Source organism: Rhipicephalus sanguineus, chromosome 1 (assembly GCF_013339695.2).
Source record: "Rhipicephalus sanguineus isolate Rsan-2018 chromosome 1, BIME_Rsan_1.4, whole genome shotgun sequence".
Taxonomy (NCBI): Eukaryota; Metazoa; Arthropoda; class Arachnida; order Ixodida; family Ixodidae; genus Rhipicephalus; species Rhipicephalus sanguineus.
The window spans coordinates 309,169,961-309,191,995 of NC_051176.1; the positions used below are offsets into that span (position 1 = coordinate 309,169,961).

The window sequence follows — 22,035 nt, forward strand, 5'->3', positions numbered from 1 at the left end:
AAAGCTAGTTTTGGTTCTTACAGTATGTCACAACACGGTCGGAGCTTCTCATCACGTGCTCACTCGAGACGTCGTGACGTCTTCACAGCCGCTCCACTCCATGGCTCCGTTGGTGAAGCACAAGACACCATTATGAATGTTTCTGGTGGCACACAAGCGGCCCACCTTGAATATTTTCGTACCTGACATCATCACAACTAGTCGTAATGGTGCGTCAAGTCGCCAGAATTGACACTGTAGCCTGACGTCACGACAGTGTCGATGTAAGTAGGTGCGCCATGCGAAAATTGACTTTAATGTTGAAATGAAATATCATATCAGTGTTTACTGAGCTCCACACCTGCGCAGAGCCGTCTCTGTATACAGGAGATTTGCATGGTAGAGTAAACTCGCCTTCAAAAATTGGTATCAGTACCCCTTTAATAAGGTGACAAAGAAAGACCCTCACCCCGAATTCACAACTGTTAACAAGGTGGTGAATACTCGCATACTGGATCTGCGGTCTAGCTACTGGCAGGTTCCCATGGCAGCGTGCGATCGCCTTAACACCACAGGTTTTTGGAATGGGATTTCAACAGTCTAGGCCAATTTGATATTTGCCTTTAGAGTCCCTTTAAGAGCCAATTTTTAAGAACTAATCGTGCCAATTTAGCCAAATTTTCTACGGCATGAAATATTTAAGTAACTTGCTTAAATTCTAAGATTGACCCAGAAGAAATTGCAACGGCAAGAAATAATAGTTTATTCCAGTCTATGTAAAACTATATCATATACTAAAGGAAACAACACCCTTAGATAACCTCTGCTAGTAAAATGTTATTCAGAACGCAGTGAAACACCCATGATGAGGTGAGCCCGTCACAAGCCAAAAATAGATGAGCACATGTGATGCGCTCGGGTGGTCAAAATCCTTATGGCTAAAGCAAATTAGGCTTCACAAGAATATTCTGCTGCTCTTAAGAAAAGCAAATTGAGTGTCACTTGTCTTTAGCAGGCTGTCACAGGGAAAGGCTTAATTGTTATAAAATGCATTCACCAGAAAGTTTGTTCATTGAATTCACTTGGCTTCTTACAAGTGCACTGACTAAGTGGCAGTGCTTCAAAATTAAATTAAATTAAATTAAATTGATTGTTCATACCCACTCTAAGACCACACTTTACATTTTCAAATGTTATTAGTGTACCTAGGCAATTTGCAGCAAGAACTGCCCATGAAAACCACTATTAATGAGAACTAACAGACAATAATGCCAATTGTCTGTTAGTTCTCATTAATATTGTGTCTAACAAAGAAAAACGAGCCCTTAAAAGTCATCTTCTTTCCTTCATGAAAACCACTGGTAATTTGCAACTTCCTGGATTTCCCTTCCATGCACACAGCTCACACTGTTTTGGTATTACATGCAATGCCTTCGTGTTTGGGCTCATGACAACTGGTCACACTTTCATTTTGTAAATGTTGCTTCAAATACGACATAATGTGCCAAATGACCTACTCATCAAAAATACATACAACATCAAATCACAGTACCCTTACCTATGTAGCAACGCACCACTAAAGTACCACTCAAATAACACATAATGTGCCAAATGACTTAAATGACTTAACTCATCGAAAATACATGCAATGTCAAATGACAGTGCCCTTACCCATGTAGCAAAGCACCACTAAAGTAACACTCACTGAAGTGTGAAGTGTACTGACTCAAAGTGTCACTAAATTTGCCTGACTGCAGTGTCCCTTCAGGTTCATTGCGTTTTTTTTTTCACTGGGTATTCTATCCAAATAAAGCACTGGGCGCATCACTAGCACGAGCTAAGAGACGTGCGTTCGATGTTAATAAAGATCCATTCTTCCTGGCACCCTACGCCAGTTTAGATGCACCTGTCTTAGTTGTGTCGGCACGAGGCCCCGAATGTCTTCGTCTGGGCGGCGCTCGAAACGTATGCCTGTCTGAATGCATGTCCTGGCTGCATAGAATACTGGCCATAATAACTGCTCTACATAAATATGAAAAATCCCGTAAAATAGTTAATGCTTAATGTCAGCCAATAAAATTATTTTTGAAGCTGCTGATATATATGAAAATTTAAAGGGGTACTGACACAAAAATTCTCAGTTGCAGCTTTTTTGTGTTGAATGAAAGGCCAAGCCCTCAAAAATGTTTTTAAAAGCTAGTTTCGGTTCTTGCTGTAGCCTGACACCACAACATGGTGTGGGCTTCTCGTCACACGCTTGCACAAGATATCGTGACTTCTCTACGGCTGCTCTGCTCAGGGACTCCATTGGTGATGCATAAGCGGCCATTTTGTATGATTTGGTATGTGATGTCATCACAACTTACCCTCCCTCGACCACATCTGTGTAGATTAAGCACCGAGACGGTGCTTCTACAGCCGGGGGGTTATGATACCACACAGCCGCCGCAGCGTGGCTGCGTGAACGACGAGGAAGATGACGTCGCTTCTCTGGTTGTTGCTGGACTGCCGCCATCTTGTCCACCCTGCGCTGTTTTAACTATTTAATAAATAGTTATTAAACAAGCTACCCTTGTTTAATAACTATTTATTAGCTACCCATTGTTAGCTACCCAACTAGCTACCCACTGCAGCGATGGCGTAGTGGTAGAGCATCAGCTTCGCATGCAAGAGGTCCGTGGTTCGAATCCCGGTGCCGGACAATTCCCAACCGGATTAAAAAAAAAAAAAAAAATCCGCGTGATGATGGAATTGTGTAAAAAGGCCTGGGGTGCAGCCTCACTGGCGACCACAGCCAGCAATGCACTCCCTCACCAGAGCAGGATTGGCCACCCTGGTGTAGTACTTGGCCACTACCTCCCACATGAATACACCAATTAACCCTCGGCCCTCAGTCCCCAGCGGCTGCGAAGCAACTGACCAAGGCGGCGGTCAGACCTGCGACGCAGCAGAGGGTGCTAAGAATCTCTGGGTACGGACAGGCCGCCATTGGAATCTGAATTTGGCTACGTATAACGCTAGAACTTTATCTAGTGAGGCGAGTCTAGCTGTACTATTCGAGGAATTGGAGGGTGTTAAATGGGATGTAATAGGGCTCAGTGAGGTTAGGAGGCCCAAGGAGGCTTATACAGTGCTGAAGAACGGACACGTCCTATGCTATCGTGGCTTAGCTGACAGAAGAGAACTAGGAGTGGGGTTCCTTATTCATAAAGATATAGCTGGCAATATAGAGGAATACTATAGCATTAATGAGAGGGTGATATGTATCGTAATTAAGTTTAATAAGAGGTACAAGATGAAGGTGGTACAGGCCTACGCGCCTACATCCAGCCATGATGATCAAATGGTTGAACGCTTCTACGAAGACGTAGAATCAGCAATGAGTAAGGTAAAGACACAGTATACTGTACTGATGGGCGACTTTAATGCAAAGGTAGGCAAGAAGCAGGCTGGAGATCATGCAGTTGGGGAATATGGCATCGTCTCTAGAAACGCCAGAGGGGAGTTACTAGTAGAGTTTGCAGAACGCAATAATTTACGCATCTTGAATACCTTCTACAGAAAACGGGCTACTCGTAAGTGGACGTGGAGGAGTCCTAATGGCGAAACTAAAAATGAAATAGACTTCATAATGTGCGGCCACCCGGGCATTGTACAGGATGTGGAAGTAGTTAACAAGATCCGATGCAGTGACCATAGAATGGTAAGATCTAGAATTCAACTTGACGTGAGGAAGGAACGGCAGAAACTGATACGCAGGAAGCCGATTAATGAACTAGCTCTGAGAGGGAAAGTTGAGGAATTCAGAGTTTCACTTCAGAATAGGTACGCGGCTTTAACCGAGGAAACCGACCTTAGCGTTGACGCAATGAATGATAATCTGACTAGTATCATCAAGGAGTGTGCAGTGGAAGTCGGGGGTACAGTTGTTAGACAGGACACTGGTAAGCTATCCCAAGAGACGAAAAACCTCATTAAGAAACGTCAAGCTATGAAAGCCTCAAATGCAACAGACAAAATAGAGCTGGCGGAGCTTTCGAAGTTAATCAATAGGCGTAAAGTAGCCGGCATAAGAAAGTATAATATGGAGAGAATTGAGCATGCTCTAAAGAACGGAAGAAGCCTCAAAGCTATGAAGACAAAACTGTGCATAGGCAAAAATCAGATGTATGCATTAAGGGATAAGGAAGGCAAGGTCACAAACAATATGGATAGAATAGTTGAGGTAGCGGAAGAGTTCTACAGAGATCTGTACAGCAGCCGAGCCATTCAGGATGATAACGTAAGAAGGAGTAATAGCGCAGAGGAATCTGACATCCCACCAGTATTGACAGGAGAAGTAAAGAAAGCCCTAAAGGGAATGCAAAGAGGCAAAGCAGCTGGTGAGGATCAGGTAACATCAGACCTGTTGAAAGACGGTGGAGAGATTATGTTAGAGAAACTGGCCACCCTGTATACGAAGTGCCTCTCGACGGGGAGGATACCAGAATCTTGGAAGAATGCCAACATCATCTTGATCCATAAGAAAGGGGACGTCAAAGACCTGAAAAATTACAGGCCCATAAGCTTACTGTCGGTTGTCTACAAGCTATTTACAAAAGTAATTGCTAACAGAATTAATACGACATTGGAGTTCAATCAACCAAGGGACCAGGCAGGATTTCGTACAGGATTCTCAACAATAGACCATATTCATACTATCAATCAGGTGATAGAGAAATGCGCGGAATACAACCAACCCCTATACATAGCCTTCATAGATTACGAGAAGGCATTTGATTCGGTGGAGACATCAGCAGTCATGCAGGCACTGCGGAATCAAGGCATCGACGAAGCCTATATAAACATAATGGAAGAAATCTACAGCGGATCCACAGCCACTATAGTCCTCCATAAAGAAAGCGACAGAATCCCAATAAAGAAGGGCGTACGGCAGGGAGACACGATCTCTCCAATGTTATTCACCGCGTGTTTACAGGAGGTTTTCAGGGCCCTAGATTGGGAAGAGCTAGGGATAAGAGTCAATGGAGAGTATCTCAGTAACCTACGATTCGCTGATGACATTGCATTGATGAGTAACGCGGGAGACGAATTGCAGCTCATGATTACTGAACTGGATACGGAAAGTAGAAGAGTAGGTCTGAAAATTAATATGCATAAAACTAAAGTAATGTGGAACAATCTTGGTAGAGAACAGCGCTTTGCGATAGGTGGCGAGACACTGGAAGTTGTAAAGGAGTACGTCTACTTAGGACAGGTAGTAACCGCGGAGCCGAACCATGAGAGTGAAATAACTAGAAGAATAAGGATGGGTTGGGGCTCATTCGGCAAGCATTATCAAATCATGAATGGTAATCTACCACTATCCCTCAAGAGGAAGGTATATAACAGCTGCATCTTACCGGTACTTACCTACGGAGCAGAAACCTGGAGACTTACAAAGAGGGTTCAACTTAAATTGAGGACGACGCAGCGAGCGATGGAAAGGAAAATGATAGGTGTAACCTTAAGAGACAGGAAGAGAGCAGAGTGGGTCAGGGAACAAACGGGGGTTAATGACATCATAGTTGAAATCAAGAAGAAATGGATATGGGCCGGGCACGTAGCACGTCGGCAGGATAACCGGTGGTCATTAAGGGTAACTGACTGGATTCCAAGAGATGGCAAACGCGTGAGGGGGAGACAGAAAATTAGGTGGGTAGATGAGATTAAGAAGTTTGCAGGTATTACGTGGCAGCAGAAAACACAGGACCGGGTTGATTGGCGGAACATGGGAGAGGCCTTTGCCCTGCAGTGGGCGTAGACAGGCTGATGATGATGATGTCATCACAACTAGCCATATTGTTCCGTGAAGTCACCAGAATCGGCACTGTAGCCTGACATCCCGCTAGTGTCGATGTCAGTAGGTGCGCCATGTGAAAATTGACTTTAAAGTCAAAATAAAATATCTTATCGGCTTTTACAGAGCTCCACACTTGCTTAGAGCTGCCTCTAAACACAGGAGATCTGTATGGTGGCGTAAACTCAGCTTCGAAAATTGGTGTCAGTACCCCTTGAACCCTTTGAAACGCTTTGTACACAATTGTGTACATACCTTGTTTTTGCTAGTTGCATTGACAAGTCACTAAGAAAGAGCAAGAAACATTGAGGTTAGGATGAAATGGACCTCCTGCGTAATAAATGTGTCTTCATTTAACTTCATTTTCCAGTGTAATGCTGCATATGATCACTTTGCTGAAGGCACTATTATGTTGGACGAGTCGTTTGACGTGCCGCTTTCCGCGAGCAACGTCAAAAGTATAATTTTTCTTTGCTCGAAATGAACATAACCGAAAACAAGTTTGCACTATATTTCTAGCCTGAGATCTGATTCTATTTATGCAAAAAGAGAACATGAGCGACTCCAGGCTAAATATATATTTATTTACAATTTAATTAAGCTTAATCAGTATAAGACACATAAATCAATGTACTTTGACAATATATTTGTTGTAACAGAAAATTGAGTGCCTTGCAACAATGTTGTTTAAGTTTGACGCATTTGCAGAGAGTTCTTCACACACAGGTCGCGTCTGAAAGGGTTAAGGAGGTGACCCAAGGTTTCGAGCATGAGTTATGCACTGCATGTTAACCTGTACACTTCCCACCGCAAGCTGGCAAATTTTGAGCCCACTGGGCGAGGTAGAAAACTTGAATTTAAAATCTGTAATTTCAGATGATGCCGCAGTGGCACTAAATTCCCTGATCTCAAACAGTACTTGCAAAATGGTAGCTGCTGTCAGTATGAGAAGATTAGAGCCAATGCTCTCAAATGGAAATTTCTAATTAAAATCAGCACTTACAGCTCCGTTTTTTGTGTGGCTATCTATACTGAGCACTAATTGCATTAAGTTACTAATATAAGCTGATGTTAGTAGGACGACCATGTCATGGACACTTTAATATACTCTAGCATGGTGATGATGACAGCTGCCCTGTTAAACAAGTAGTTTTTAGAGCTGTGAGAGATAAGGGAGTGAGGAGTGCGCGTGGAAGTGAGGAGCGCACGTGTGTTGGGTGCGGGTCTCGGAGGCTGTGTGGTTGACGGCGGAGGAACAGGATGGCGCGAGTGTAGGGTGAACAGTGAGGGGGCGCGCGGGATTACGGGAGGAGGGAGAGTGGGTACGAGACGGGGGGGTCGGACATGTTGGATATGTGGCGCGGAGAATAAAGGGTGTGCAGTGAACGTGGTTGTGGATCGTCAAGTATAGCGTCGAGTATGACAAGTGAGGGCTTGTCCGGTATCGACATGGCAACAGAGATGGACATGGTGAATGTGCCAGGGGAGCAGCTTCAACATCTGCTGGGGCAAACAAACGGCTCTGCCATACAGCGTGAGCAAATAGCGGCGGCCGGCAGACAAAGACTCATGATGGTTGAGCCCATGCCTGCAGGCCCCATGATTGCGGAGGCATTCCAAACGACAGGTGACTGCGCTCCGGGGTCAGTCAACCCCCGAGGTTCACGGGATTCAGTGACATGCAGTCACCCGAGGAATTTCTGGACCAGCTGGAAACCTTTTGCCTGGTGACTGGTATTGGTGCCGACAAAAGGCTTAGCCACGTCGTGCCTGCTGCACTGGAGGGTAGCGCGAAGTCGTGGCTGCGTTTCGTGAAGTCGTTTTCATCGTGGGATGACTTCAAGGTGTCGTTCATTGCGGAGTTTTCTTCATTTGATGCGAAGCGGCACCTGAAACAAGAACTTGAGCTCCGCACTCAACACCCCACAGAAAACTTAAAAGAGCTCATCTACACGATTGCGGCATATTATGACCGGATCGGCGGTGAAGTGCCGGAATCTGAAAAGGTTGACCGTGTGTTATGGCAGATGCACCTGCAACTCCAAGATTTGGTGGAAGGCAAGCAGTTTGCCAATCTCGCGGAGCTGGCAAAGGCAGCTGACGGCCTCATGCAGCGTTATTAGAGGCAGTTCCAGTACAAGCCATTGCCACCTCCAACCGATCAAGTTGCGCGGGACCTCGCCTTCCAGCCAGCTGTAAATGTGGCCGGCCTGTCAGGAGCGAGGCCTGGAGTAACGATGGCGGCGGCTGCCGCGCCGTTGCAGCATCCGTCGGCGGCATCTTACTGGCCGTTGCACCCCGCGGCAATACAGCCATCCTACCACCGGGACCGGTTGCACAGGTCGCTCGCTTCTGCTAGAAGGCCTCATTTCCCAGTGCCGCCACAGCCACAAGGATACCAACCGCTCGACTCCGGTGGAATTCCTTGCCATCGCTGCGGAGGCGTCAGTCACATTGCCCGCGAGTGCCCTTCGGGTCGGCGCAGCGGCCCGCTCCGCTGCTACCTATGCAATAGAATTGGACCTATCCGCTCACAGTGCCCGGGAAACGGGAGACGGTAGGTGCTACTCCAGCCAGCACCAACGAGACAGCGCTGCGGGTAGCGGCCTTGACCGGCAACAGAGGGCCTCTCCTGGAACTGCGAATTGGGCAGACTACATTCCTGGCCCTGCTAGATACAGGCTCAAGTGTGAGCTTGCTTGGAACACCAATGACAAGGGTGGCCGAGGCGACGGGCGCCAAACCCAGGACACAGGAACGAGCACTCCGACTGGCAACAGGTTGGTCGCAGTCAACCACATCCCTAAAGTGCAAGATACATTGGGCCACAAGCAGCCGCATACGTTTCCTGTGCGTGCCAGATTTGTGTCGGGACATTGTGTTTGGCAGAGACTTTTTGAATGTGACAGGCATATCCCTACATGTAGTGCTGGGTGGGTGGACTATTGGAACCAACCCGCAGTGCATTGTGCTATTTGCTAAGCGTGACAGGGGTGTCACGCTTAGGATTTCACACTGCTGCGCTCGCGATAGAGGAAGACGGCGAATCTTATTGCTTGCAGGGCCTCTTTGAAGAAGTGCTTGTAGTACCAGGCACAGGAAGCACTTTTCCAGCTGACGAAGGCGTACAGACATGAATAAGGTGCTCGATGACTTCTCTTATTTGTTTACTGCAATTCCTGGATGTACCAGCCTCACACAGCACTGCATTGACACTGGAGATAGTGCGCCTGTGAGATGCAAGCTGCGGCCAGTAAATGCAAAAAAGCAAGAGATCATTGAAGGATGTGTCAATGACCTCTTGGAAAAGGGCCTTATAAGACTTAGCACCAGCCCTTGGACTAGTGCCCCAGTACTTGTGGCCAAGTCTGGAGGCTACCGGCTTGCTGTGGACTACCGGCCGTTGAACGCACGTACCCGAGCACCTGCCTACCCACTGGCTCGAACGGACTCGCTGCTAGCACAATTGGGCTGTGCAGTGTGGTTCTCAAGCTTCGACCTCTCCCAGGAGTTTTTTCAGATTCCTGTGTCTGAGGCTGACATTGCGAAAACAGCCTTTATCTGCCATCAGGGCACATTTGAGTTTACAAGAATGCCCTTTGGGGTGGCAGGTGGCCTGGCAACTTTTCAAACCTTGATGGACCGGCTGCTGCAAGGAATAAATTATAACTTTGCCATGGCCATAGGCGTAGCTACCGAGGGGGGTGGGGGCAAAGGGGGCGCTAGCCCCCCTACTGAGAAATGTTGGGGGGGGCAGAGCCCTCCACTTTCGACACGTGGTTACTGTCGGCTGCAGACTGGGAAACTAACAAGTCAGGTAAAGTTTTACTTGAACGCAGCAATAACGTAATTATGCAATAAAATTTTCCCACCATGCTGCTGTGACGACTGTCCTCCGTGTGTCATGACCACGCACTGTAGGCTACCTGCGGTGCGGGCTGCCTATTCCACGCTTGCGCGCCTTGCGCTGGAGCATTGCAAAGAAGGCTATCACTCAGCACGGGCATCGTCGATGCAAATATGGGCGGGAACCAGATCAAACGCTCTCCTTTATAAGGAAATTCAGTTTCTTTCTTTGAAAACGAATAGCATCGCCACTGCTCCATATCCAAGCTGCTGTGAGTTGTTGAGTGTGCAGAAGTGTCCAGTATTTTAGTTGTGCCTAGCCAGGAAAGCTAAAATATATTTCCACTTTAGTCTACGATTATCCTGCTTCACTTGGCTTATCATAAGGTAGCCTGCAGCGACTTGAAACAAGGCAGTGGACTCGAGCACATTGAGAAGCCCAGCTTTCAAGTTTTCCCCGTCATTTGATCTACCTCACCAGGAAGATGATCAGCGTCCACGGTTTTCTGGACTAAGAAGGCTGCCCACCTGCAAAGGATTGTGTCTGTTCCTAATAATTTTTATTTCTCTGTCTGCCTCTTTGTCAGCAACGATGAGTTCACAGAGAGTTGTACACGCGCAAAAACAGCTCAACATCGTTACACCACAACTGAAAGTATCTATTATACACATATGAATTCATCTCGCCCACTGCTATAAGCAGCCGCTGCCAATGTGATTGGCGGGCAGCCTTCTTAAATTATGTTCAGAAAGAGACACTGTCTCGCTATTCCGAAAAAAATGAGTCATTGTTCAGCACAGTAATCTGCTGTTTATTGTGCACACTTCATTTTAACACTGCAAGTTTTCGCAGACTTGTGACGACATGTAGAGGCGATTTTATGGCATATTGAAAATTTCTGAGGAATAGCGAAGAACCAATGACAAATAATACGCCGTACTGAAAATAGTGCAATATTATTATTTTTTACGCAGTCATGCGTAAGTGGTAATTACGAGGTCGATCACTTACGCGTCATTTGTTGCGTCGTTTTACGAGCAGGTGCTGTGAGCGTGACCCAGAAAACTTTGACCAATCATTAACAGCTGACGACCAATACGGAAGATAACAATGCGGGGTAGTTTAACGTTATAATCGCCCACATTTCTTCTAGGAAAATTTGTGCTTACACAGTTATGTACTTGGGCTATTTACTTGGAGGAACCGGAGGGGAGGAGTAAAGGGCCACTTCATCGCTTTTCCGTCCACCCCTCACCCAAGCTGGGAAAAGTAGGAGGGCAAGGAACGACACCTAGTATATAAATTCGTAGTCATTTATAATCTTATAACTATACGCAACCAGCTCAATGTGATTTCCTTAAAGGGGTACTGGCACAAAAATTTTGGCCTCGTGTTTTTTTGCTGCAATGTGTTGCTGAGGGCCTGATAGTCATAACACGGCACACCGTTTGCTGCAGAGCGCGACAGATAATTATTTACAAGCTCCTCATTACCGACCAGTGTCAGTTTCGGTTTCAAAGCGACGAGCGCCGGGTGCAGCTATCACCACCTAGCGGGCGCAGCGCTCGATCACGTCAGCACACAGAACTGTGACGCACTTCCGCGCGGTTGGCGAGCAGCTGCCGAAGGCTGCTGGAGCGGAGTGAACGAGGCAAAAAGAAATGGCGGCTATGAAGTCATCATAACTTGTTGCAGCGTGGTCACGTGAGGGAAGTAGGGGGTCACTGAGAGTCACCTTAGAGGGTGTCGGTCGCTCACGCAAACTTCAAAATTCATTTAAAATACCTTCCAAGCTATATTCTCTGTTGATATTTTGCAGACGATATATGCATGTTCACGGGAATCGACCCCGCAGGCTATCTCGGCCGCGAAATTTTGTGCCAGTACACCTTTAAGTATTAATCAACTTGGTCTTCTTCTTAAAGGGGTACTGACACAAAATTTCGCGGCCGAGATAGCCTGCTGGATCGATTTCCGTGTACGTGCGTGTACCATCTGCAAAATATCGACAGCGAATAAAGCTTGGAAGGTATTTTATAAGAATTTTGAAGTTCGGGTGCGCGGTCCAGCATTCTAGGCCGCACCAGTTGCATTGACACCCTCGGAGGTGACCCGAGGTGACCCCCCTACTTCCCCTACGTAACCGTTGTAGCCGGTACAACAAGTTATGATGACGTCGTAGCCGCCATTTCTGTTTTGACGCGCTCGCCGCTGCGCTGTTGGTGTCTCAAGGAAATCGTCGCCAACAGACGACAACGAGGACGATGACAACGAGGACGATGATGGCGACGACATCGCGCAGCACGTGCGGCAAGCGTGCGAATGCGAGGAGACGACGCGAACAGCGCGGAAGTGCGTCACACTTCTGTGTGCTGACGTGATCGAGCGCTGGAGCCGCTAGGTGGTGATAGTTGCACCCGGAGGCTTGTCGTTTTTGAAACCGAAACTGACACTGGTCGGTAATGAGGAGCCTGTAATTAATTATCTGTCGCGCGCTGCAGCAAACGATGTGCCGTGTTATGACTAACAGGCCCCCGGCAACACATTGCAGCAAAAAAACGCGAGGCAAAAATTTTTGTGTCAGTACCCCTTTAAGAAAGACTTTATATTATAGAGGGCTCTAACAGTAAAGAAATTGGCACTCGGCTTATCCTGAAGATTTCTGCGAAGTACCTTGCTTTGTCAGCCACATGTTTTGTTTAATAAGTGAGAATTTAAGGTACTATAGAGCCATAGCAGGTTCTTCATACTCATCGTCTCTACAACGCCAAACTAAGACTGGGAAGTTTGTTGATGCAATGCTTTGATGATCAGGTTAAATTTGGGTGTACTTTTTAAACTTCACGGTAATATTTCCAAAATGTTATTAAACACTGCTGTGTGGTCGCGGTATATGGCAGCCCAGCCTGCACTATATATATATATATATATATATATATATACAGGGTGTCCCAGCTATCTTTAGCCAAGGGTTTAAAAAAACAACATTAGAGGCGGGCGAGTGAAATCACTTGCAAATTACTGGCAGTCACCTTGCGCACTACAGACAATTTTTTGTTTGGTAATTAACTAATTTGTTCATTAAGATTACTTAATTAATTTGCTAAATATTGACTCTAGGCAAGAAATGCGGCTTGCAGAGTTCGAGGGCGTCTTCAGAAACCCCAATTCCATTATTTGCGATAAAGAAAGTCTCACGTATACCATTTTTTCCAAGCTGCAAAAAAAGCCCGCGAAATACAAAAAGAACCACGTGACTAGCGCATTCGCCCGCCGCGAGAATGCTGCCCTCAGCCGTGGTTTGAGAGAACGAAATCAGCTGCGGCCGCGACTCGGCGGCTCCATTGCGGTAGGCTGACAAGTTGACGGTGGTTTCTTGGCCCGCGCTCGCTACAACTTGCACCTTCACGCGCGCCAACTGGCTGGCGCGGGCCAAAAAAACCACCGTCGACTTATCGGCCTACCGCTGCAGCGGAGCCGACGAGTCGTGGCCGCCGCTGATTTCGTTCTCTCAAACCACGGCTGAGGGCAGCATTCTCGCGGCGGGCGAATGCGCTAGTCACGTGGTTCTTTTTGTATTTCGCGGGCTTTTTTTGCAGCTTGGAAAAAAAAGGTATAGGCGAAACTTTCTTTATCGCAAATAATGGAATTGTGGTTTCTGAAGACGCCCTCGAACTTCGCAAGCCGCATTTCTTGCCTACAGTCAATATTTAGCAATTTAATTAAGTAATCCTAATTAACAAATTAGTTAATTACCAAACAAAAAATTGTCTGTAGTGCGCAAGGTGGCTGTCAGTAATTTGCAAGTGATTTCACTCGCCTGCCTCTAATATTGTATTTTTAAACCCTTGGCTAAAGATAGCTGGGACACCCGGTATATATATATACACACACACACACGGCGGACAGAGTGAGCGACGCGAGCAACCTCACTCGTGAACGAGTTGGTACGCCACTGGCCATGGCGTTTCTAGACAATGTCCTTGTCTACTCCGAAAGTCTCGAGAGCCATGTTGAGCATGTAAGGAAAGTGTTGCAGCGTATTGAGAATGCTGCCCTTACGATTAACCCTGATAAAATGCAGGTCTGCCATCAGTCCCTTAAGTTTTTGGGCCACGTCATCTCCCCTGGGCAGTGCAGACCAGATGAAGAGAAAGTGCGGGCGGTGCTGGATTATCCAAGACCCACCACGATTAAGCAGTTGCAGGCTTTCCTGGGACTTGCTGGTTATTATCGCAGCTTCATACCACACTTCTCACTGACGGCATATCCACTCACTGTCCTTCTGAAGAAAAACGAGCCATGGCGGTGCGAAGAGAGCCAAGAGTGAGCTTTCACCGCGCTCAGGCATTCCTTAGTTCAGAATGCAGTTATGAGCCTTCCAGATCTAAATCGACCCTTTGTGGTGGAAACGGATGCAAGTGGCATTGGCATTGCAGCTGTGCTACTGCAGGCTGGCCCTGATGGACTGCAGCCAGTTTCCTTCATTAGCAGGGTTCTCACAGAGGCCGAAAGCCACTATACTGTCCAGGAGTGGGAGTGCCTTGCAGTGGTATGGGCAGTGGACAAATTTAGGGCGTATCTTGAGTTTACGGAGTTTGAGATACACTGTGACCACTCATCCCTGTCATGGACGTTCTGCACTGACCAAGCTTTGCCCAGGGTCAAGCGTTGGGTCCTTCGGCTGCAGGCTTTCAGTCGCAAAATCAAGCACAGACGGGGGCTAGCAAATATACCCGCAGATGCCCTGAGTAGAGCCCCTCTTCAATGTGAAGACCACACCAGTGACAGCTTGCCCGAGAGACTGTTTCCCATTGCTACACAAGAACCTGAAGGGAAAATTACAATTGAGCAAATAGCAGTTGCCTTGGAGGACGACACACCTTTAAGTGACACCGGACAACTTGTACAAGAGCAGGCTCGTGACAGCCGTCTCTCAAAACTGAAAACCGTGGTCCACGGGGTTATGCTCCAAAATTCAGACCCTGATCATCGTCTTTTCCATGATCTGGCAGAAACAAGAGAACTGGAGCCAAATGGACTGCTAGTTCAGCTCAGAGGCAACAAAAAGGTGCCATGGCTGCCTTCTCACCTCCGGCATCTGGCATTGAAAATGGCGCATGATCACCCTACAGCAGCCCACGCAGGGTTTTTCAAAACCTTGAGACGTGTAGCGGCACGATTTGTCTGGCTGGGCATGCGGGCGGACATATCAAGGTATGTGCAGGGCTGTGCTATCTGTCGGCGCACAAAACCTCGACGCAAAAAGCCTGAAGGCCTGATGAGCAGTCAGTGGGCGACAGCACCCATGGAAGAGCTTAGTGCTGGCATAATTGGACCTTTGCCGTCTACACCTCGTGGCCACAAATACTTGCTAGTGGTCATCGACAAGTTCACTAAGTTTCCAGAGCTGTTCCCTCTACGAGCAGCAACCAGTGCAAAAATATTGGAGTGCATGGTCCAAGTCTTCTGCCGCCATGGGACACCCGTGGGCATCACCAGTGACAACGGGAAGCCCTTCGTGAGCACATTATGGCGCAATCTCCTGAAACACTGGGGAATCAAGGATCGGCATACTGTACCTTACTGGCCGGCTGGACAGATGATGGAGCGTCACAATGGCACGATTAAACAGTGTCTGCGAGCATGCTGGACTAACCACAAAGACTGGGACTGCCATATACCCGAGATCGGCCTTGCCATGCGCACGGCGGCGAGCGCAGTCACCGGATATACTCCAGCATTGCTTTGCTATGACAGAGAGTTGCATACTACGTGGGAACCTGCAGGCGACAAGGATGACACGGAGCCTCCAGAAGCAGCACCCCATGCGCTTGCTGCGGAACTCAGGCAGTGCCTTGGAGAAGCCATGAAGTATGCTAAGAAGCATCAAGCAGCTGCCTGGCAGGTTCAGAAGTCAAGTTATGATCACCATCGACAGTCAACTACCATCAAAGAAGGTGACCTTGTGCTCTTGGACACTCATACTTTGAGTGTCCAAGAGCACCAAGGGTGTTTCGAGAGCCAAGGGTGTTTCGGCCAAGGGTGTTTCAGCCAAGTTGGCACCGCGACGCGGTGGACTTTATCGTGTGGTCAAGTAGATTGGTGAAAATGACTTCATCCTCAGTGACCCAGCAACGGGACGTCGTCGAACCACCGGCCATGCTGACCAGTTAGTGCTGTACCACGAACCATTACATCTCCCTTCCGCCACGGATTCACACTTTGAGGGGGGGAGAGTTGTAAGAGAAAGGGAGTGAGGAGTGCGCGTGTGTTGGGTGTGGGTCTCGGAGGCTGTGTGTGGTTGACGGCGGAGGAACAAGATGGCGTGAGTGTCGGGTGAACAGCGAGGGGGCGTGCGGGAATACAGGAGGAGGGAGATGGAGTACGAGACGGGGGGTCGGACATGTTGGATATGTGGCGCGGAGAATAAAGGGTGTGTAGTGAACGTGGCTGTGAATCGTCAAGTATATCGTCGAGTCTGACAGAGCTAATGTAAACGTTAGTATATATTCACAGCTTGAAACAGTCTTCATTACTTTAATGCAATCATACGTCAACTACAGCTAGCCTGATCAGCCTAGACTGGTTGCTGTCTTTCACAAATGGCCATTACATGTAAAACAAGAAGCTGAGAAGAATAATGCTGGACACGTAGAGATTGGCACAGCTTGAACCTGGAGGTGCTCGGTGAGCAACAGCTGCTAAGAGCAGCCCCTGAACTAAACATAACAGAGAACAGCACACTCCATAGTAAGTGCAAAAATATTTTAAGCACACTGCACTGCACAAGCTACAGCAACAAAAAATGCATTTCTTGGCAAAACTACTTATGGCAAACAGATAATGTAATAAATGTAGCTTGTGCGAATATTCGATCAGTTTGAATATTCGAATTCGCTTTGAAATGAATTTAAATTACTCTAAATTTCGAAGTGAATTTAAATTACTCTAAACTTCGAAGCATTCGAAATGAAAGAATAGACATATTGCCATACACACCCCTTTATTTCTACGTTTTATGTTACCGGCCCATTGCAGGTGTAGCTGCTGCCTTGCACAAACCACGCCAGAATGTCTGAGAACATTCGAGATTACTTTGGGATCATTTGTTAGGCTTGAGCACGCAAACGCGAACAGCTGAGTTAATTCTCTAACGCGGCCACCAGCGATAAGGCTCGAATGTTCAACGCTGCATGTATAAATGCCGACGCGCCTTGCCGCGGTTCAGTTTATCGATGGCCAGCGCCCCGTTCGCCGCCATTAGTGTACAGCGTCTATTGCTGTAGTTTGAGTTTTCATTTCCCGGGCACAAGTTCGCCCAAATAAAGAGTTTCATCTTGAACACGACGACCACTGCCTTCATCACCGTCACGACCCTGTGACCGCATGTGACCCCCAGTAAAGGCGGTTTCACTGCAGTGGAGGGGTGCTTTACCGTGAACACACCTTTCCAGGCAAAATCCGCACTCTCTCGAAGCCCCACTTCAACGTTAAATGATCAAAGTACCCTCACGTCAATTCATCATTTTTAGCTGCAAAGCTCCTTAAATCCGCACACCCCGCCGTCGCCATCGAAGCTCTCTTTTCTTAAGCATCGCTTTAGGTTGCAGTGGCCGGTGATTTAAGAGGAAATGTTTAGGCCTTGAGCGGTTTGGTTTTAGCGCACCAGAAATTCAAGGTTAGAAGAAATAAGCTTTGCGCACAACTGGTTATAATGGTCGTCTTCATTTTCACCACCTTTATCGTGGATTGTGAAATGACAACCATCATTCTAGCGCACTACGGGCGCTTTGTCGAAGGTAGTAGCAGACGGTCTCCCCACCCAGCGCCGGTGCAAAAAGACGATGAAACGCTGCGCGTGCTGAACGCCGCAAGCGGCGTTCCATTGCCGCCGTCGAAGCTCCCCGCCGAGTCACCGCTCGCACCCCTCTCCCGCCGGTCTCCCTCTCCCTGCGCTGCGCGTGCCGCACACTCACTCGCTCTGTCGTTCCCGCCACCGAGCGCAGCAGATGCTCTCCCCATCAGCGCCCCACCCTACCACCTTCATGAAAGCCAGCAGCGAGATCAGGCGCATAGTCGTTTTGCGTCCCATTTCTAAGGAGCTTCGCTCATCGGTTGTATTCGTACACGGAACAACTGCTAGTTTTTTAAGTTTAAAAGCTCGTTATACCGGCTTATATGCTCTAAGTAAAGTAAATTTTAAAAAATGTAACATACTTTACAGGTTATCACTTGCATTCTACCGAAAGTCAAATCCTGCTACTATACAAAGTTGCTTCCACTTCCCTTTGAACCAAAAAGAATGACATCTGCGCATGCCTTGTTTCAATTTTTTAAAAATATTGTGCAGGTTAGTTGGGTCATGACAAATATGCTCATTTTTCTGTATAATATGTGACATATACTACTCGAATTCGATTCGAAATTATTCGACCAAATCACTACTCGCTTCGAACCTAAAATTTACTATTCGCACAAGCCTAAATAAATGTCACTAAGTTAAGCTTTAAATATCTGTGTTGTCTATTACCAAGTTTACTATAATTCTATCCAATCCAGTTGATTTATTTACCCAGATTTTACCAAGTGTAAAGATAATCTCTGTTAACTATATATCGAAGATTGCAAAACTATTCAGAACAGATTCTAGCAAGTCAGCAGCAGGAGGAGTAGAAGAATTCAGGGCAGCTAGTAGATGCCCCATATCAGCGAAATAGGTAGTAGAGTTTTTCATAATATTCTCATCCACACAAATAGCAAATGCAAATTCGTGTGTGGGTAATGCCACATTGGAGAAAAGATTGTCTGGCCATTCGATATCAATCACGTTAGCCAAGGAAATGCTATTCATATTGTCACGTGGTCGTGATGGTGAAGAACAAAGTAGTCAAACCAGTAAAGATTGAGCTATTCATTGGGCGAACCTGTGCCCAGCAAACAGAAACACTCACAGCACAATAATAGTGGTGAGCATAATAGTCAATCATAGACAGTATGATCTGCGGATCAAATTCATCAACTATTTATACATGAGTCATGGTTAATTACAGTACAGCTGCTGGTGGTCACACACATTCCAGAATTTACTCCGCAGCATGTGCCATGCATGCAGTCTTATTAGAAAACCCAACAACCTTCTGGAATATTCCGATATGTTCAGGTCCAGCTTGCGTGAGTAATAGATAACAAAGGTAACAGTTTTACTCGGTGAAACCCTGTCACATTCAAAAAAGAAAAACACATATACATGTCGGTAAAAAACAAAAAGGAATGGAAGTTGGGTGTACCTCAGGAGGGTTTCGAGTGCAGTCTCGAACAACATTTCCTTCAACGCTGAAGTAATACAGCTGGGCCTCTGTGTCGGTAAACACCAGCTGCTCCCGTAGCAGTGAGCTGGCTCCCTGCTGGCCCCTGTATGCAAAATTGATGACTACATCCACAGTCAATCATTTTTATTTAGCACTTCAGGGAGTGGTGGGTATGAGAAGAAAAAGCCCTGGTGAGCTTGACAAAGCCGATTACAGTTCAGCGGCATGCAGTGACAGCATACATAAGATGGTGCACATAAGCACAGAGAGAGCACACATTATCCTTGCACATGGTACCAAAAGAACGCGACAAGTACACACAATTTAGAGAAGAAAAAGAAAGCAAGAAAAACGAGAAAAAAAAAAACATTACATCAAAGACCAAATTTCATATCTGACATTCTAGATATGAGCTCACGAAGAAAGCATGAAGTGCAGACGTGCAACATGAAATATCAAAACCATTTTGTGTTAAAAGATTTAATGCAGAGGGTACAGTTATTCTCAACATCTGGGCCCCGTAATTTGTGCGTGGTGTCCTTGTTTTGAATTTTTTCATGAGTGGAGCGATAAGAGATACACAGAAGAGTACTCGGCTAACTCTGCTATATCTGTAAGCATTGATATACTATTGTTCCTTATTTCATATTTATATCTAAGAACTAGGCGTAAGTTATAGGTATTAAAAACCACTGGAATATCCGCAGTTTGGAAGAGCTGCGCAGAAGGATGATCTCTGGCTAAGTTGTAAAGGATGCGTTAAGCCTTCTTTTGAAGGATGTAGAGCTTTTGTAAGACTGTCTAGATGGCAATGCCCCACACGAGTTGGCAGTAATTCACTTGTAACATAAACAAAGATTTGAAGCAACAATTTGATATTAGACCACTTACAGTTGTCTCTCAAGCTGCTCTGTGGCAGAGTTGGCAAAAATGGGCTCGACATCCTTGGGATTAGCCAGATGACGAGCCCGAAGTTGAGCTTTACTGCTAACCAGGGGAGACCACTCCTACGAGCAAAGCATGAGATAGCATTGTGATAATAATAATAATAATAATAATAATAATAATAATAATAATAATAATAATAATAATAATAATAATAATAATAATAATAATAATAATTGTTGGGGTTTAACATCCCAAAATGAGATAGCATTGTGAAGAGGTACAAGCTCAATATGATTGTAGCATCTACTGTCCACTCTCACGGTCGTGTTGTATTATTTTGCTATCCCCCCAGCAATTCTACAAGGCTGCTGCCGGAACATCATTGCAGTCATATGTGGTAGACCTCTACTGGCCAAGCAAAACTTAATCTTCATTTATTTGACTGATCCAACCCCACTGAAAAGTCCTGAAATGCACTAACCCATGTTACACACATTTAAAACATGTCAGATTATTCGAACACATCCTGCAATGATGTCAAATTAATATAAGCTACAGTAAACAAAATACGGAGACATCCTCTGAGCAAAAACTACTTGAAGAAATAGCATATGGGCCCCAGCTACAGTAGAAAAATATGAGAGGTGTATGAAGAGGCCTTAAGAGAGAATATTCAGCACCATTCCATGCTTTCTGCGATAAATGGTGCGGGGTCCTAGCGGCTTGGATATATAGGGTTTATGAGAGTACGCGTAAACAAAATTCAAGTAATTTGTAAAGTGTGTGCCAAAGCCTACTTTCACACATCAAAAAAAAAAAGTTAAGGATGGGATAATTTGGCACTTTCCTAGTCCTTCATGTTCATGTTTTTTTTTTTTTTTTGGATGCCATTGTTAAAAGTAGTACCGACCCGATCTTGAGGCATCACAAAAGAGACATTTTTCATTTCCGTGGCATGCAGTTTTAACACACTCCCCACTCTGGAGCCAGGAAACACATACAAAGTATTTTAGCATAATTTGAAAGTTTATGTCGTCCAGCATCTGCAAGCCAGACCCCCCTTAATGGACGTTATCATGATGAGTCAACAGAGTCGGCTGAAATCACTGTCAGAGTGCTTGACAATTCAATCATCATTGTTTACATGCACCACATGCAGTGCTGGGCAGTATCGAAGATACATGTATCTTAGATACTATCTTAGATACTATCTTAGATACTCTGTGGGTATCTTGTATCTCTATCGCGATACGTCTCGAAAAACAAGTATCTGTATCTGTATTTCCGATACATTCGATAATGTATCGTGTATCTTAAAGGGACACTAAAGAGCAAAACGATTTTTCTCACATTAGTAAAGTAGTCTTCCACGATACCAAAAACACCATGCTTGCTGCGAGAAGACGCTTATTAAGCGAGAAAACGCGCAAAAAGAAAATACAGGTGGCAACGCCACCTTGGAATTCCCGCACCTATTGCCGTGACGTCTCATATTTTTGACGGCGCCTGCTTGGGCCTACGTAGTTCCTAATCGGTTAAATCGAAGTACATTGTCCTCTGAGGGGGCCAGAGACTTGACATAACGAGTTTGTGGAAATTTCGTCGAGCCAGTGGCGCCAAAATATGTTAAATGCTCTTTGAAACCTTTCATGTCATGAATTATAAGTTCGGCGCGAAATTTAAAAATGAAACTTTGAACTTGATTTTCTCCTCTAATAATAAACCTATGGTGCTAAAATAAGCTACACAAGAGTTCTCTGAGCACACTTTATCAATCTAAACCAATTCATTGTTTCTCTTTAGTGTCCCTTTAAGACACAAGATACTTCTATCACAACACAACCGTGCGAAACAATAATCACTGGCCAAGCTCCGCTTCTAAAGCTGGTACTGTTGCCACTAAGCCATGTGAAAAAGTCTAGGGGGAGTGACGTTATTTCATTTTTCCACCAGAGTCATCCAGTGAGGGTAGAAGATGAGGAAGACAACCATGCGGACGTCTACGCCCAGCCCACGTACCTTTTGTTTTCTCGATTTCTTTTCTTTTTAGTTTCGCCAATGCCGCGACAGTTGCTCTTAGCAACTGTCCTGTGCCGCGCACTCCACTGCGTGTGGCGTCTATTGCGCAGATTCTGATGTTGTTGCCGTGTTCTCTTGCGCCTTGCTCCGTA

The 22,035-nt window shown here is 46.1% G+C and overlaps 1 protein-coding gene across 3 annotated transcripts in view; it reads right to left on the bottom strand.

Moving 5' to 3' along the window:
- Positions 1-22,035, bottom strand: part of LOC119379425 (WD repeat-containing protein 11) — a 448,867-nt gene that overhangs the window by 219,245 nt on the left and 207,587 nt on the right. For all 3 annotated transcript variants that reach the window (XM_037648735.2, XM_037648734.2, XM_037648736.2), the window contains 2 exons: positions 19,868-19,983; positions 18,956-19,079 (listed from right to left, as the gene is read on the bottom strand). In XM_037648735.2, the coding sequence (XP_037504663.1) occupies positions 18,956-19,079; positions 19,868-19,983 (240 nt within the window). The remainder of the gene's footprint in view (positions 1-18,955; positions 19,080-19,867; positions 19,984-22,035) is intronic.